The 14,793-nt window shown below is 32.5% G+C and overlaps 2 protein-coding genes across 2 annotated transcripts; one reads left to right on the forward strand and one right to left on the reverse strand.

Annotated features, from left to right (window-relative positions):
- Positions 1-1,817: 1,817 nt before the first annotated feature.
- On the reverse strand, positions 1,818-2,894 carry LOC116030337. Its single transcript, XM_031272600.1, has one exon. It carries the CDS (start codon positions 2,892-2,894, stop codon positions 1,818-1,820), a length of 1,077 nt encoding a protein of 358 aa, XP_031128460.1.
- Positions 2,895-11,577: 8,683 nt separating this feature from the next.
- On the forward strand, positions 11,578-14,549 carry LOC116009489. The gene is made up of 3 exons (XM_031248792.1): positions 11,578-12,018; positions 13,002-13,070; positions 13,762-14,549. Exons 1-3 carry the CDS (start codon positions 11,593-11,595, stop codon positions 14,374-14,376), a joined length of 1,110 nt encoding a protein of 369 aa, XP_031104652.1. The 5' UTR covers positions 11,578-11,592; the 3' UTR covers positions 14,377-14,549.
- Positions 14,550-14,793: the final 244 nt, after the last annotated feature.

Consider the following 14,793-nt stretch of genomic DNA (forward strand, 5'->3'; position numbering starts at 1 on the left):
AATATACTAAAAGTATATTATTTGTGTACTGAATGTACATTATACAAAATAGTATATTTTCAGTACTCAAATAATGTATTTTTTCTTAATACAAGGTACATTTTTAATATACTAAAAGTATATTATTTGTGTATTGAATGTACATTATTTTATAGTATATAAAATAATGTACTTTTGGTGCTTACATAATGTACTTTCAAATAATATATTTTATGTACACAAATAATATACTTTTTATTTATGATTCACAGCTATGTGGACTATGGTACACATAATAACGGTCGCTTGTAGTACCATCTAAGACTTTTAGATGGCATCACAATAGGGTGGATGATACTATAACAAAGTTTTCAATAGGGGTGGGCACTTCGGTTCGGTAAAACCGAACCGAAAGAACCGAACGGTACTTAATATAGAGAAATGGAACGGTTCGGTTCGGTTTTTTACCGAATCGAACCGAAAACCGTTCAGTTGTTTTTTTTTAAATATATATAATAATAATTAATAATGATTCGTGATGAGGGGATGATAGATGGACAAGATATTACTTTACAATTTAGATTGCCATGTTAATTTTGTGTTTGAATTGTTTTGTTTTTATGTAATATTTATATTTTAGACTTTGGATTATGCGAATATGTATTGTTTGGCAGTGTGTTGTTTGGAAAATTAGTAAATTTTGAAAATTGAACATCCTAAACCGAACCGAAACCGAACCGAACTTCATTGTAAAACTGAATGGTATCATTTTTTGTAATACCGAAATATCGAAACCGAAATCGAAAAAACCGAACCGAATCCCGAAGTGCCAACCCCTAGTTTTCAATCACCATGACTTTATTATCGAAATGATGTAATCATCTATTATAATGAGTTTCAACTTAATCTATTGGTATACCTTGAATAAATGCTCCAAGTTTCAAGTTATTGTCGAATCGATAGTTGTTTTGAACTTGTAGGTGTTAGGTTGAACTATATATTGCTAAGATGCAGGATGTGTTTTCCCTTAAAAAAAAAGAAAAAGAAAAAGAAAAAAGGCACTCCCTTGAGGGGCTAACTATTTTCCCTTTTAGAACTACTAGTAAGCCATCCGTGTGATGCACGGTATGAAATTTGAAAATAGAAATTTAATGTTATATTATTACAAAAATTAACTTTGTAGTAAATTTATAATTCATTTTGATATATACTTAATTTAATAATAGCATGACGGTAATAATCAATTAAAATAAGTAACAATATTAAAGGTGGATTATCATATTCATTACAAAATATATAAACACCTTTTTAGCTACACATAAAAATAAAATGTCCATTGTATATAAAAGTAACAAATTCTTAAAAACTTCCTTGTATACGGCATTTTATGTTGAAGAAGAATAATCTCCTTTATCATTAACAATAACAACTTTAAGACCATTAGAATTGTTAACTCTCAATAGAGCTACATATAGTTGTCCATGTAAAAAAAACAAGTTTCTTTAAAAATAGTCCAACATTAGACAAACTTTGTCCTTGGCTCTGGTTTATTGTCATTGCATAAAACAACAATAGTGGAATTGTCTCCTTTCAAAATTAAATGGCAATCGAGGATCTGATGGTGTCATTGATAATCTAGGGATCAACACTCGAGTACCCATATTTTTTCCACACAATATTTCTGCTTCAACAACATGCTCTGCTAATTTAGTAATAACCAATCTGGTCCCATTACACAACCCAATAGAGTGATCTATATTTCGCAACAGCATTACTGGAAAATCAACTTTAAGAGCAAGTGAATGAATGGTTAGGAATACCTGAGCATCGCAACCCATTCAAGAATTCCAGGGTATGTAGTTGAGCAAATGAATCTGTACGTGCATTAGAGTGACAAACACTGTCACAACTAAAATATGTTTTCCATCCATCGGATTCAAATTACGCATATACTGATTGATTTCATTAATTACATCTAGAGTTGGTGCTAATATAGCTCGGCCATTCAAATGCCGCATATCAAAAGAATCAGTAAGAAACATTGGGAATGTGTTGTTAACTATTGCTTCAATAGGATCACCTGAAATTTGTAACAAATTGTCTTTTGGAATGTCTATGCTTGTATGGCCATCATCTTCCACACCAATTTCACCATCACCTATAGCAGCTATCCAATTAGCAAAATTCTCAGTTCGTGCACGACAATCAACATCTCCTACTGATTGTAATCTTGATATTTTAGTTAGCCTTAGAACCTTACAACTGTTCCACAGATAAGAGGAGTTAATGCTTGCCCCAACAATATCTTGTCTTGAACCCTTTGGAATCACTGGTAAAATTTGTCGAAAATCATCACCAAGAACAACAGTCTTACCCCCAATAGTCAGACTTCCACTTAAGACATTTTCAAACCTCATTAGATCTCTCATTGTTCGATCTAATGCTTCAAATAAGTGTTTATGCATCATTGGTGCCTCATCCCAAATTATTAGTTTGCATTTGATTATTAACTCAGCAGGATCACTACCTTGTGCTATGTTACATGTTGAATCCTCATTAATCTGAATAGGTATAACAAACCGAGTATGAACAGTTCTACCACCAGGCATAAGAAGAGAAGCAATGCCACTCGAAGCAACATTTAAGACAATATCACCTTTTGAACGAATAGCAGCTGACAAAGTTTTCCAAACAAAAGTTTTGCTTGTACCCCCATAACCATACAAAAAATATAATCCACCATTATGACATTTAACATCTCCAAGTACAGTATCGTATACATATTTTTGGTATTCGGTTAACTGACTAACCAAGGAATCATGTTCTCTCTTAAGCTCATCACGATCATAAGACAACTCCTCATACAATAAACAATTTCCAGACACAAATTGATAACTTAAATCAGGAATAGGCATAGACGAAAAATTTACCAAACTTTTGTTCAAAACTTTCAGCATTTTTTCCAACTCAATTAAAGCATAAGTTTTCTTCTCATCGTCATTTAGAACCAAACCGAACAAAAAATTGCAAATATCTCTTATTGCTTAGAACTAATAAATATAATAAAGAAATTACTATTATTAAACTTAAAATAAACATAAATACAAAGAATATATAAAACAATACCTGAATCAAATAGTAATCTCCATTGAGTATATTACGCATCCTCAGCCAGGTGATGCCATACAACATTCCAAACATTTTCGGGTTGACTAATAGCATTTGAGGTAAGCATTGTTACAAATAGCCTCCTCATAGATGATGCTGATGACCATTCACTTGCTTTATTTATTGCATCAATATATTCTCTATCATCTGTTAGCAACCCATGTGCATAACATGCATCTCTATAAGAGAAATGTTGAACATCGTTAACAACCTTTATATCTTCAAAACACATAGGACTACGTACCAAATTCAACAAACACCTCATATAATAAATTTCGTCACTACCGGGTGGAACATAAAACATACGACCTATGACAAATCCTCTTTTCCTAGGATGCCACTAACGAATTTTTTTTCCACACAAATTTATTTGGCATTTCAGAATAAGTTAATACTCGTGCTTCTGAGTATTGCTTATTAGCTTCAAACCAACCAAGAAACATACTTTCCCCAATTGTATGCCTACTCAAAACAGCATCAACTGAATCATCATCATTGAAATAAACAGGTTGTTGTTCAGGCAAATGAAAACTAAGTAGTTCGACTGTAGGAGTCCTGAATTGAATGTCATAAAACATTGTAATATCATCTATAACCTGCTGACCATTAACATCTACGATACTCTTGTAGAATTCTGCAGTCACACGATTGTTACCCTTATTCACATACTTAAATAAGTATTTCATGGATCGGGACTGGTTGCATCATTCAACATTGATGTCTGCTCGATACTTCATAAACAAGTATCTGTTATGTTGGACTACAAATATGTTATCCAATAAAATGTTATTCTTATCAACAGTCTGACCATTGTCTAAACGCACTACTTGATGTGTGCTCGATACTTCATAAGAAAGTATCTGTTATGAAGGTGCTGATCAATATCTCAACGCACTACTTACACTTTATATTTATTAAATTAGAAGGATTAATATTTACCTCTTGTCTTGCATAAACATGCTAAAGAGTAGTAATCTCAATTTGACTACTTGAAGAACCAAAGTCCTTCTTAACAATAGACAACCTTGAACTTGAGTCAATCCTCCTTATAGGAGTGCACATAGATGGTAAACTGGGAATAAAACAACATAGAAAGTAACTTAGAATAAGTGCAAAAATATAGCTATAGAAATACAAATAGGACCATAGGGCTTACCTCTCAAACAGATGCAAAGAATTGTGGGCGTTTATGATTAAACCAAAGTTTTGTTGCATTGAAAGAGCTTGAAATCCTAACCTCACCATCTGAAGGCAGTAATAGATAAAAAGAATCTAATATTATTATGCCTTATTTTTGTTACAGGAAAAAAAATATACAGAAATGCTGATAAATGAAACTACAAAAGCAGAATGCCAGGCATATATCATGTACTATGTATTCACAAATATGAGCACAGAAATGGATCTACACAGGTAACATTGCTGCTAATTTGTCCATTATAAACACTAAAAATTGTTCACATTCACCAAGTTTTGCCTTATCTCTCTTACAGGTAAAAGAACAGAGATAGAGATACAAAAATTTGAAACAAAAGATTGGAGGGCTAAGCTCAGGGTCTATGGGACTCAACACTGAGCAGAACATTGGCTCTAAACAGGTAAGAACGCTGCTAATCTTACCAAATTCATGCTCTCATTTCTATTGTGTATAGAAAATACAAACTGAAGATAATAAACATATGAGTAGGATAATCTATATCAAATAAACGTTATTTGATAAAAAGACTTACTGTCAAGGAGCCTGACCCTGCATAACTGTAGCAGCAAAATCACATGTTCGACTGAAGTTGAATTAAAGTAAGGGAGCAATTGATCTACATGATCATCCCATACTATACAGTAAATTTGATTTTCACTGAAAAGAGAAAAGAAGTAATTCACATACAATTTCATGGATAATAGGAATCAAAGACAACATATATAAGTAATCAAACTTACTTTGCATCTTCCAATACAAAATCTATTAGCCTCGACATCCTACCTCCGAAATTTCTCTCAACGGGAGAGTAGATTTCCATTACTCTGCCAATGATATCTGAGCAAATAAAAAATTAGGTTAGAAGAATAGAAACATAAATGTAGAATGTAAAACATACAAATGAAATCACATACCTATCAACACCTTCTCATCAACCTCATGTTTCATTAGGATTAAGGAAAATAACTTCAACCGGAAGGTATGATTATGAAAATCGAATTTCTTATATTCCTTGACCAAAGTGTCGTTTTTAAATTTGATCACGAACGGTAGCATACTGGTTTTATACTGCAAGTAGTTTGACACACATAAGAAATTTTTTACTCCATAAATCTTCCCCACTTTAAACTTGCTGGAATACTGCTCAACTTGTTTCCTTTCGATGGTAGCATGAATAAAATTGCCCTACATGCATAACAATGAAAAAATAGTAAAGATATAACTATTAACAAAACTTTTTATTTTAAAAAACTACTCACCTCTTGATCATGAAATAGACATTCAATAGTCTTAATGGACTTTGATTTATGATTTACAAGTACATTATAGCAACGGACCAGACGTGCTCTAACAGCCTTGTTGCTAAAACCGGCCTTTAGTTGAGAACCAAGAATGAATTGGCCAGCCATGGTTGAAAGATAATGGGAGCTTTGAAGGAGATTTGTTGTATTAGCAGTGTGATGTGGTGTGTAAATGTGATTGTTTACGGATATATATAGCAAAAAATAGCATAGATAAGATGAAAGTAATCATCATATAGGCAATACATAGCGCAACTAACCTAAAGAAAACTCTTAAGGTTTCTAAGAACACCATTAAATAAGTTCAGAACTAATAGACCAATTAGATTCAACTTAGAGAAAATAAAATGTAGAGTCTTATTAAAGCTGAACAATTCAAAATCAAGAATTAATTCCAAAATTGTTTTCCGGCCAATTACAAATACAGATTAAAAAAAAAGCAATGATGATAAGGAAGCGTAATTCTTTAACCAAAACAGATACGGCAACCCATACAAATTCTTTGGGAACCTAAATCTCCGGTCCATTTTTTGAGAGTCCAACATAGAAGACAACTTTCACCCTAAAGTATAGCAAAAAAAAAAAAAAAAAAAACAAAGAGAAAACTAAAAGGGAAATTGTTAGACGGGAGAATGGAGCCTTTTTAGAGGCCAAATCCCCTCTCTTTATTATAATAAGAGATTATATTGCCCCAAAAAAAAGTGTATTTTCGACATCAATTGGGGATGTACATGTAAGGCATAAAAATTAGCAATAACAAGCAATGCATATTCAACCTCCATTAAAATTGTTGATGTATCAAAATTTACATCAAAAAATATAATGGAGCTACCTTTGAATCATGATAAGTTTTTGGGGTGTTTGGCAAACGACTGGTAGCTGATAGCTGATAGCTGATTGGTTTAGCTAGTAGCTGATGGCTGATTGCGTTAACTGATTTGACCAGCTGGTTGTATTAGCTGGTTATAAAAAACTGTTTGATAAATTAGTTGTTTACTTGTAGTTGATTGAATGTAAAATGACATTTAAGGGTATGAGTGTATTGTATTATTTCAACCTTTATTAAATATAACAAGAAGATAAACTCTTATATTAATAAATAATTATAAATTTTAGGTATCATCTATACTTTTTTAAGGACATAAGTTAATTATTTTTGTTTATTTAACTCTTATTAAATTATATTCTAAAACAATTTTTATTAATTATTTTCAATTATTATTATTATTATTATTATTAAATAACAAATACACCACCCATTTAAAAGTAAATTCCGTTGATTTCAAAAGAATAAAATGGTCAATATACTCATTGACCCCAACAAGCTTATAAAAAAGCTACATTCATAAGCTTTTCAATTTTCATCTTATTGGCTAAATCAGTCAAGGCCAATAAGTCATTTACCAAACACTTCAAAATAGCTTATTGGTAGGTCAAATAAGCTAAAATTTGACTTATAAGCCAATAACCAAACACCCCATTTATTTTTTGCTAGTAATCAATGATCTCTCATGCTGTTTGTTCCCCTTTTTGTCTAGGATGTTAAGTTTGATCTTCATATGTTCTTGGTGTGTTTTTGGATTGTCATACTTTGCTCTAGAAGTTTAAGAACTCATTAAATAAGAAATAAATAATATATTAATACATTCATATGCAAATCTTTGCAACCAATTGCGAATACAAATGAGTGTTTGAACATTTTTCGAGAGAAGAGAGGATCTATAATGAGTCAAAACTCGAGGGTCAATACTAAATGAGTTTTTACTAGAAACTCCAGTGATCATAATGCTCAATATATCACAAGCCATTCTAGACAGACATGAAAATCTTGTTTGTTGCTCTTTTCAATGTTGTAAAACATCCATGTTCACATAATACATAAGCTCTAGCTTCCTTCTTCTAGATATATATATCTAACTCAGACTTTGGAACATCATAATCAATCGTTTTACTAGAAAAATAAAATACTTCTACAGTTCTACACAATTGCACAAATCAAAATTAAAACTCAAAAAACATATTCAATAAAATTTAAAGTAAATTTATTAATTCAAAATACTTACACCAAAGTAATTGATATGTGATGCTTATGAACTACTTACTTGAACACTACTTGAATAAGATGCATTCATTGACATACTCGGAGTTGTAGTTACGTTGAACTTGAAGTATTATTGTAGTTAGCAAAATGCCCATACATCTTCTTCTTTATTATATCCAACTTACTTTTCCAACCTATAGAATCAAGGCAAAAACTTGTGTGAGATCGTCTCACGAGTCTCAATCCATGAGACGGGTCGGATCTTTGATTAATGAGGTTAAAGATCTAACTCATTAATCAAATATCCGACCCATCTCACGGATTGAGACTTGTGAGACGGTCCCACACAAGTATATAGTAACTTTGAATAGCAAAACTTAATACTATCTAATTTCATCATTAGATAAACAAAAATAGAAGCAATGGCAAGAATGACATTGTACTCACTCTAATACTGGTCAAATTTTCCTTTAATACTTGTTGCCAATTTGCCATATCTATCTTGAATAAGCGAATCATCACTATTTTCATTATCCACCAATAAACGCTCTATCGTTCAAATTTGTATTAGAATAAGACGATCTAGAAAATAATTTAGTGATAATATAAAATGGTCGGTCAAGAAATCTCAAATCAATTCTAATCTATTCCATTCAAAATCCACTAGACAAATACAATAATTCTTGTCATGTAATACTAGACTACCAAAAATACGTTTCAAAACACTTTTTAACACTACATATGTTGAATTTCACCTAATAATGGGAACATCTAATCTCAAGCCCACATTACTATCAGTGCTTCCTACCAAGAAGTTTACACAAATTTGTAATTTTTAATCCTTTTTGTTTGAACTCTTACAGCAGTTTGGTTTACGGAATGAATTTGGAGGGAATAGGAATAGTATTCCACAAGGAATGGAATAGGTAAGGAATAGAATATGAATTGTATTCTATTGTTTGGTTCACTGAAGGAATAGACTTTAGGAATTGTATTCCCATGTTTGGTTGGTTAAAAGAATAGAAATAGAATAGAGTTTAAAGACATAAATACCCTTATACATAATAATAATAATAATAATAATAATAATAGTAATAATAATAATAATAATAATATTATTATTATTATTATTATTATTATTATTATTATTATTATTATTATATACACACATGTATGCTTGTTTATATCTAAGTTGTCTTTAATTAATAATTCTTTAATATAAATATGTGTTTTTATAATAATAATAATAACAATAATAATAATAATAATAATAATAATAATAATAAGTTTTCAATAATAATAATAATAATAATAATATATTTGTTAGAGAGATACATGGGAGATTACTCTGATCCATATTATAATAAAAATACATATTTATATTAAAGAGTTATTAAATAAAGACAACTTAGAATTGAATGTGTGTATGTATGCATAATATATATATATAATTTATTTAAATATATATTTAGTGATAGATAAAAGGGAAAATTGCATCTTTAGTCCCTGAGTTATGGGGTAGTGCACCGTATCCGAGTTTAGTCCCTCACTTATTAGCAAAGTGGCGAGTTTAGTCCCTGATCATTAAATTTGACGAAAAAATTAAAAAATATATAAAATTTGAGGGGTAAAATAGGAAAATCACATTTTATTCTTATTCTTATATCAAAACTACTTTTACAACATTATTTTTTACTTCAAAGCATCATAATTTCAAGATTCTTCAATTTTAAAAGCAATTTAATAACTTTCATATGACTTGTTAGGAACCTGACTCACGTATAAAGAAACACATGATCATTGTATTTAGGTGTGTGAAACACACTATCCTAACAAGTTTTGATTTTTTTTTACTAAGTAACAAATGTAATCAAATTAAAACTTTTGAGATATAAAATGATGTCAAATTTCTCAGGTTGCTTTTATGAGAAATTCACTAAAAGAATATTTGACTAAACTACTGCATACAAAAGAACTTTTACATACTAAAAATCTCAAGTTATTTCGTTGGTGATCAAGTGTTTCTTTGTTTGTACTAAGTCTTAAGTTTGTTATACGAGAGCTAGTCAGCCAGGTTCCTTACAAGTCATTTGAAAGTTATTGAAATGCTTTTAAAATTGAAGACTCTTGAAAATAATTAGGCTAAGAAGTGAAAAATAATGTTGTAAAACTAGTTTTGATATAAGAAGAAGAATAAAATGTGAATTTCCTATTTTACCCCTCAAATTTTAAATATTTTTTTAATTTTTTCATCAAATTTAACAGCCAGGGACTAAACTCGCCACTTTGCGAATAATTGAGGGACTAAATTCGGATACGGCTATGACTCAGGGACTGAGTCGGTACTACCCCTATAACTCAAAGACTAAAGATGCCATTTTCCCTAGATAAAATTATAATTAATTATATATATACATTTATATAATACATTATATTTATTAAAGATAAATATAAAATAAATTGTAAAGGGTATTTTTAGTATTTTCAATATAAAAGCTATTCCCAATGGCATGGGAATAGCTAATACCATAGCACCCCTAGGAATGACTATTCCCTTTGCAAAGGTAATAGCTCATTCCTAGGAATGCTATTCCCATGACAAATTGACCGAACCAAACAATGGAATAGGTCTATTCCAAGGAATCCTATTCCATTCCTGACCTATTCCATGAACTAAACATATCATTAATGAAGCTGTATATTTAATATAGTTCGTCTATTTATTTATACATCAATTATAATTAATTTTACCAATCTTATTTATATAATCAAATATGTCTTACCTAATAGTTCTTATCATAACATAACAACAATATTTATAATCTTTAGTTCATGCATCACTAAGGTATCATGCTAATTACTTTTATATATTAAGATCAATATCAATAAAAAGTGAAGATGATCTACGTTCGCTACTGGAGATTCTCGAACCACATAAGAAAAGCAGAAGAAGTGGTGCCAGACTCATATAATTCAGGGTTTTGATTATTTATATTAAAATTTGGGGGAACTAACTAAAAAATAAGTCAACATCAGCTAAATACTGGCACCATATCATTAGAGAAACTGGAAAACCTATAAAAACAATTCTAGGCGAAAAAAAATTAATTGTTTGTGAATCAAAATATATGTCATGAAATGTTAGGGTGCGACATAATAATATGTTATGGACCTATAGTTCATGGTGCGGGATGACACTGTTTTCTTACTTGTAAACATTTTTTTTCTTTTTTACTTGCATTTACTTATATAAACATAATAATGAATGTAATAGATAAGATGATAGGCTAAGGGTGTGTTTGGTTCGCACATGGGAATGAGAATCGGAATCGGTATGAGTATCAAATACTAGATAATAGTAATGAGTTTTGGTGAAAGTATTTTGCATGTTTGGTAGTAGGGTGGAATGAGAATGATTATTAATAGTGAAGGAAGATGAGAATGAAGGGAAATGAAACCTTTATTTTATTAGGGAATGGAGTTTTGCCATTAATGGGGTAATCAAAACCTATAGTAGTGTTTTAAAAACCTTGTCAACCAAACAATAACAATGCATTTGATATCCATTCCTAATAGCTAAACCCGTCAACCAAACACACCCTAATTTTGTACGTTTTCCATTTATAATATAATTTTTAATTATTCTTTTTAAATTGAAAAATATTTCAAGTTTTCAAATATGAAAAATTGTACTAAGAAACATGTTGCTTTATTTTTTATAACTTCAAAGACCTTATGTTCTAATGGTACCCAGTTACACACTTGCACCCCATGTCCCCATATGAAAAGGGTGGGTTCAAAGGCTTATAAATACTACATGAATGAAGTCAATAATACTATTTCCTCGTCTCTTGTATTTGTAGTTGCAAACTTGCAATGGTAGGGTCGGGTTTGGGTATTTGACAATGATACGGATTGAGAGGGTGACTGCTCTGTTCCACACATGGCCCAATCCAAACCGCAGTCATAAACTCTACACCTTTCCTGCCTGTGACGCTAGCATCCCTCCATTTCCCAGTTTCAAGAGCTCCACAATGAGAACTCAGATTATCGACCATGGAGTTGTGAACCAGCCGACGCCGAGCATGCAGGCGTATCTCTTATGGCGCCCCACCTCCATAGACAGAGCTGGGGGAACCAATCGGAACTTACTCATCGCTCCATGGACCTGGCCAATTACCAATAGCTGCATCGCCGTCCGCCGTCGGTGGGCGCCCCTCATGGCATCCGCCGCAATCGGCGGCCGCCAGAACCACTACTCCGTTCTCGGCGTCTCTCCCACTGCTTCTCCCGCCGATATTAAGAAAGCCTATCGTCTTCTCGCTCTCAAGGTACTTGTACATTTACAGACTCGTCTACTCTGACTTAGATGCGTGGATATAATATTTGAGTACGGCATTGAAATAAAGTGGTGCTCTCGATTTGAATTGGATTATCAATGCGAGAATTGAATCGATTCCCTTTCTGTCGGATATGGAATTTTTAGTTGGGCTAGTATTCTTGTAGTTGGAAGTTTGATTGAAATTCTTTCTTTCTTTCTTCTGTTGAAAATGCTATGTTGCTAGTTTGAAATGCCATAATGAATCATGAACAGAAGTAGGAAAAGGATGTTTGGGTTATTAATTTGTTATTTTACCCATTTCCAGATTGTTTAACCCTATAAAATTTGAAACGTGAATGCACTTGTTGTTGCAATTTCTACCTTTGAACGTTTTTACCTGAAGAAAAAGTGAAGGAATGCATATTTATTAGTTCTATTAGATATGCAAATGTCTTTCTGTAGTTTTGTTTTTACCTATGTTTTAACTCATTTAGCATTTCACCTCAAATGATATTCAGTAGTTGGGCTTTCTTTTTATTCAAGTGCAATGCTTTCTGTTTTGCGTGATGAGTGAAACATTAGCCACTACCTGTAGTGTGCACTGGCCAGCAAAGGACCACAAGGAAGTAAACCAGCCTCGGTTGCACATAACTGACCGACTCAAACCAAGAAAGCCAATAGGCTGCTCCCTATGGGAGTCGAACTTGTTACCGTGGTTACCAAGTCAATAGCCTCACCAATTTGGCCGGGTTGCCTCCCAATGCTTTCTTTTGAATCTATAGGAATGTTCATGCAGCCAACCCAAACTGATTGGGAAAATTGGAATAAGACTAACTGCAGTTAATTCTGTGATGCTCTTCATGTTTTCACACTGTTCAGCTGTTCTCTCATATTTAGATTTGATAAATTTTCTTTTTCAATATCACTGCTTCCTGTAGATTAGATTGTTTTTCTACTTACACTCAAATTCTTTCTATCCCATCATGACTGCAGTATCATCCTGATGTTAGCAAGGATTCCGGAGCTGATCAGGCTTTCAAGAAAATCCGCCTTGCATATGACGTGAGCAAGCTATTTGGTTTTTTGAAATAATCTCTCAAGCTGTTTTGTGGCTCTTTGAGTAAACTTATTAAAGAAAAAGAAAGACTTTGAGAGATGTGGCTGCTTACAGTAATATTCTGATAACTGCTCAATATAGACTACTTATAAGGTTCTATCTCTCACTGTTCCTCCCACACACATATTCAAGCTGTTTTGTGGCTCTTTGAGTAAACTTGTTTAAGAAAAAGAAAAGCTTTCAGAGTTGTGGATGCTTACAATAATATTCTGAAAACTGCTCAACTTGACTAGTTTTAAGGTTCTATCTCTCACTGTCCCTTCCACACACATTGACAAGCACACTAGCTCACCCTGTGTAAATGTACAAAGCTTTCCTACTGTAAATACCACACAATCAAATATTTTTGTACAGGTTTCTGCTAATTTGGTAATTATTATAAACTTTTCCATGCTGCATTTATTTTCTTTATTTTGTGAGAGTGCTGCAGGATCTTGATCCTGCAGTGACAATAAGATGTACAATGCTTTACGATTGTGATAAGGATTTTATGGTTACTGCTTGTCCTAATAGAGTTTTCAGACCTTATATACGTATAGATGTGATGCTTCTTTGATGTGCTGTAAATAACTTATTACAGGAGAAAAATTATTTGCTAATGTTAAAAATAAAGACAATTTGCGTGATCTTTGCTAGGTATTGTCAGATGAATCAACCAGAACCCAATATGATAGGGCTCTCAAATATCAAGAAGACACGAGCAGGACAGTGGTGGGCAATTGGGATGACAACTTTGGATATGAAGATGGGTCAAGGACCTATAGGTGGGCTGAACTCAGACGAAAAATGCAACAGGAGACATATTGGGAACAGTATCACAAGAAAGAAAATTTTTCTTTTTATTATGAAACAGAGGATGGGTCAGATGAAGAAAGTATTGATGACGAAAGAGGACCCTTTCATGAAGTGCTTAGATCTGCCTTTCTCTCTCTGTTCCTAATGTACACAGTAGGCATTCGGCTATCTTTGACGTTTAGTAGCCTTATGGCCTTGCTTGACCGGAAGTTGGATGCCGGATACAAAATAGGTTATGTGCTTGCTTGGGTACTGGGAGGCAGAGGTGGCATTTTACTTACATTATGCCTTTCATTTTCAAGTTGGCTGTGCGGAAAAACCAGCAGCAGCGTAGTCGTTCTGGTGGTCGTAGCCATGTGGATTGGCTCAAATCTTGCAAGGTTTGCTCCGCTTCCGCAAGGTGCTATTCTTACCCTCTTGTACATGTCAATCAAGTTACAAGTTGATCTGAACTGACACTGCTGTCTGAGTTTATGTGTGTAAATATGTTGATGTCTTGCCTTGTCTTGTATAAGAAGGAAGTAAGATAATTGTCTAGTGTAAATTCATGTCTTGGGTGTAGTCTCCACTCTCCATTTCCTTCTGTTCACCTCTTTGAATAAATGGGAAAGTTTATTCTTATTCTCCAACATTTGTGTCACTAGTGTCCAATAGTTATACCATGGACCCGGTTCAGACCCATCACAATTTACATACTGAATGTTCACAATTAAAATTGTAAACATTCAGTATGTAAAGCGTGAACATTCAATATATAAACTATGAACATTCAGTATCTAAATTGTGTATTTTAAACCTGAATTTACCTTGCAAGGTGTACCCGGTCCACAGAATAATTTGCCACTAGCGTCTTGCTATTATAAATACCATGCT

The sequence above is a fragment of the Ipomoea triloba genome, chromosome 1 (assembly GCF_003576645.1).
Source record: "Ipomoea triloba cultivar NCNSP0323 chromosome 1, ASM357664v1".
NCBI classification, from domain to species: Eukaryota; Viridiplantae; Streptophyta; class Magnoliopsida; order Solanales; family Convolvulaceae; genus Ipomoea; species Ipomoea triloba.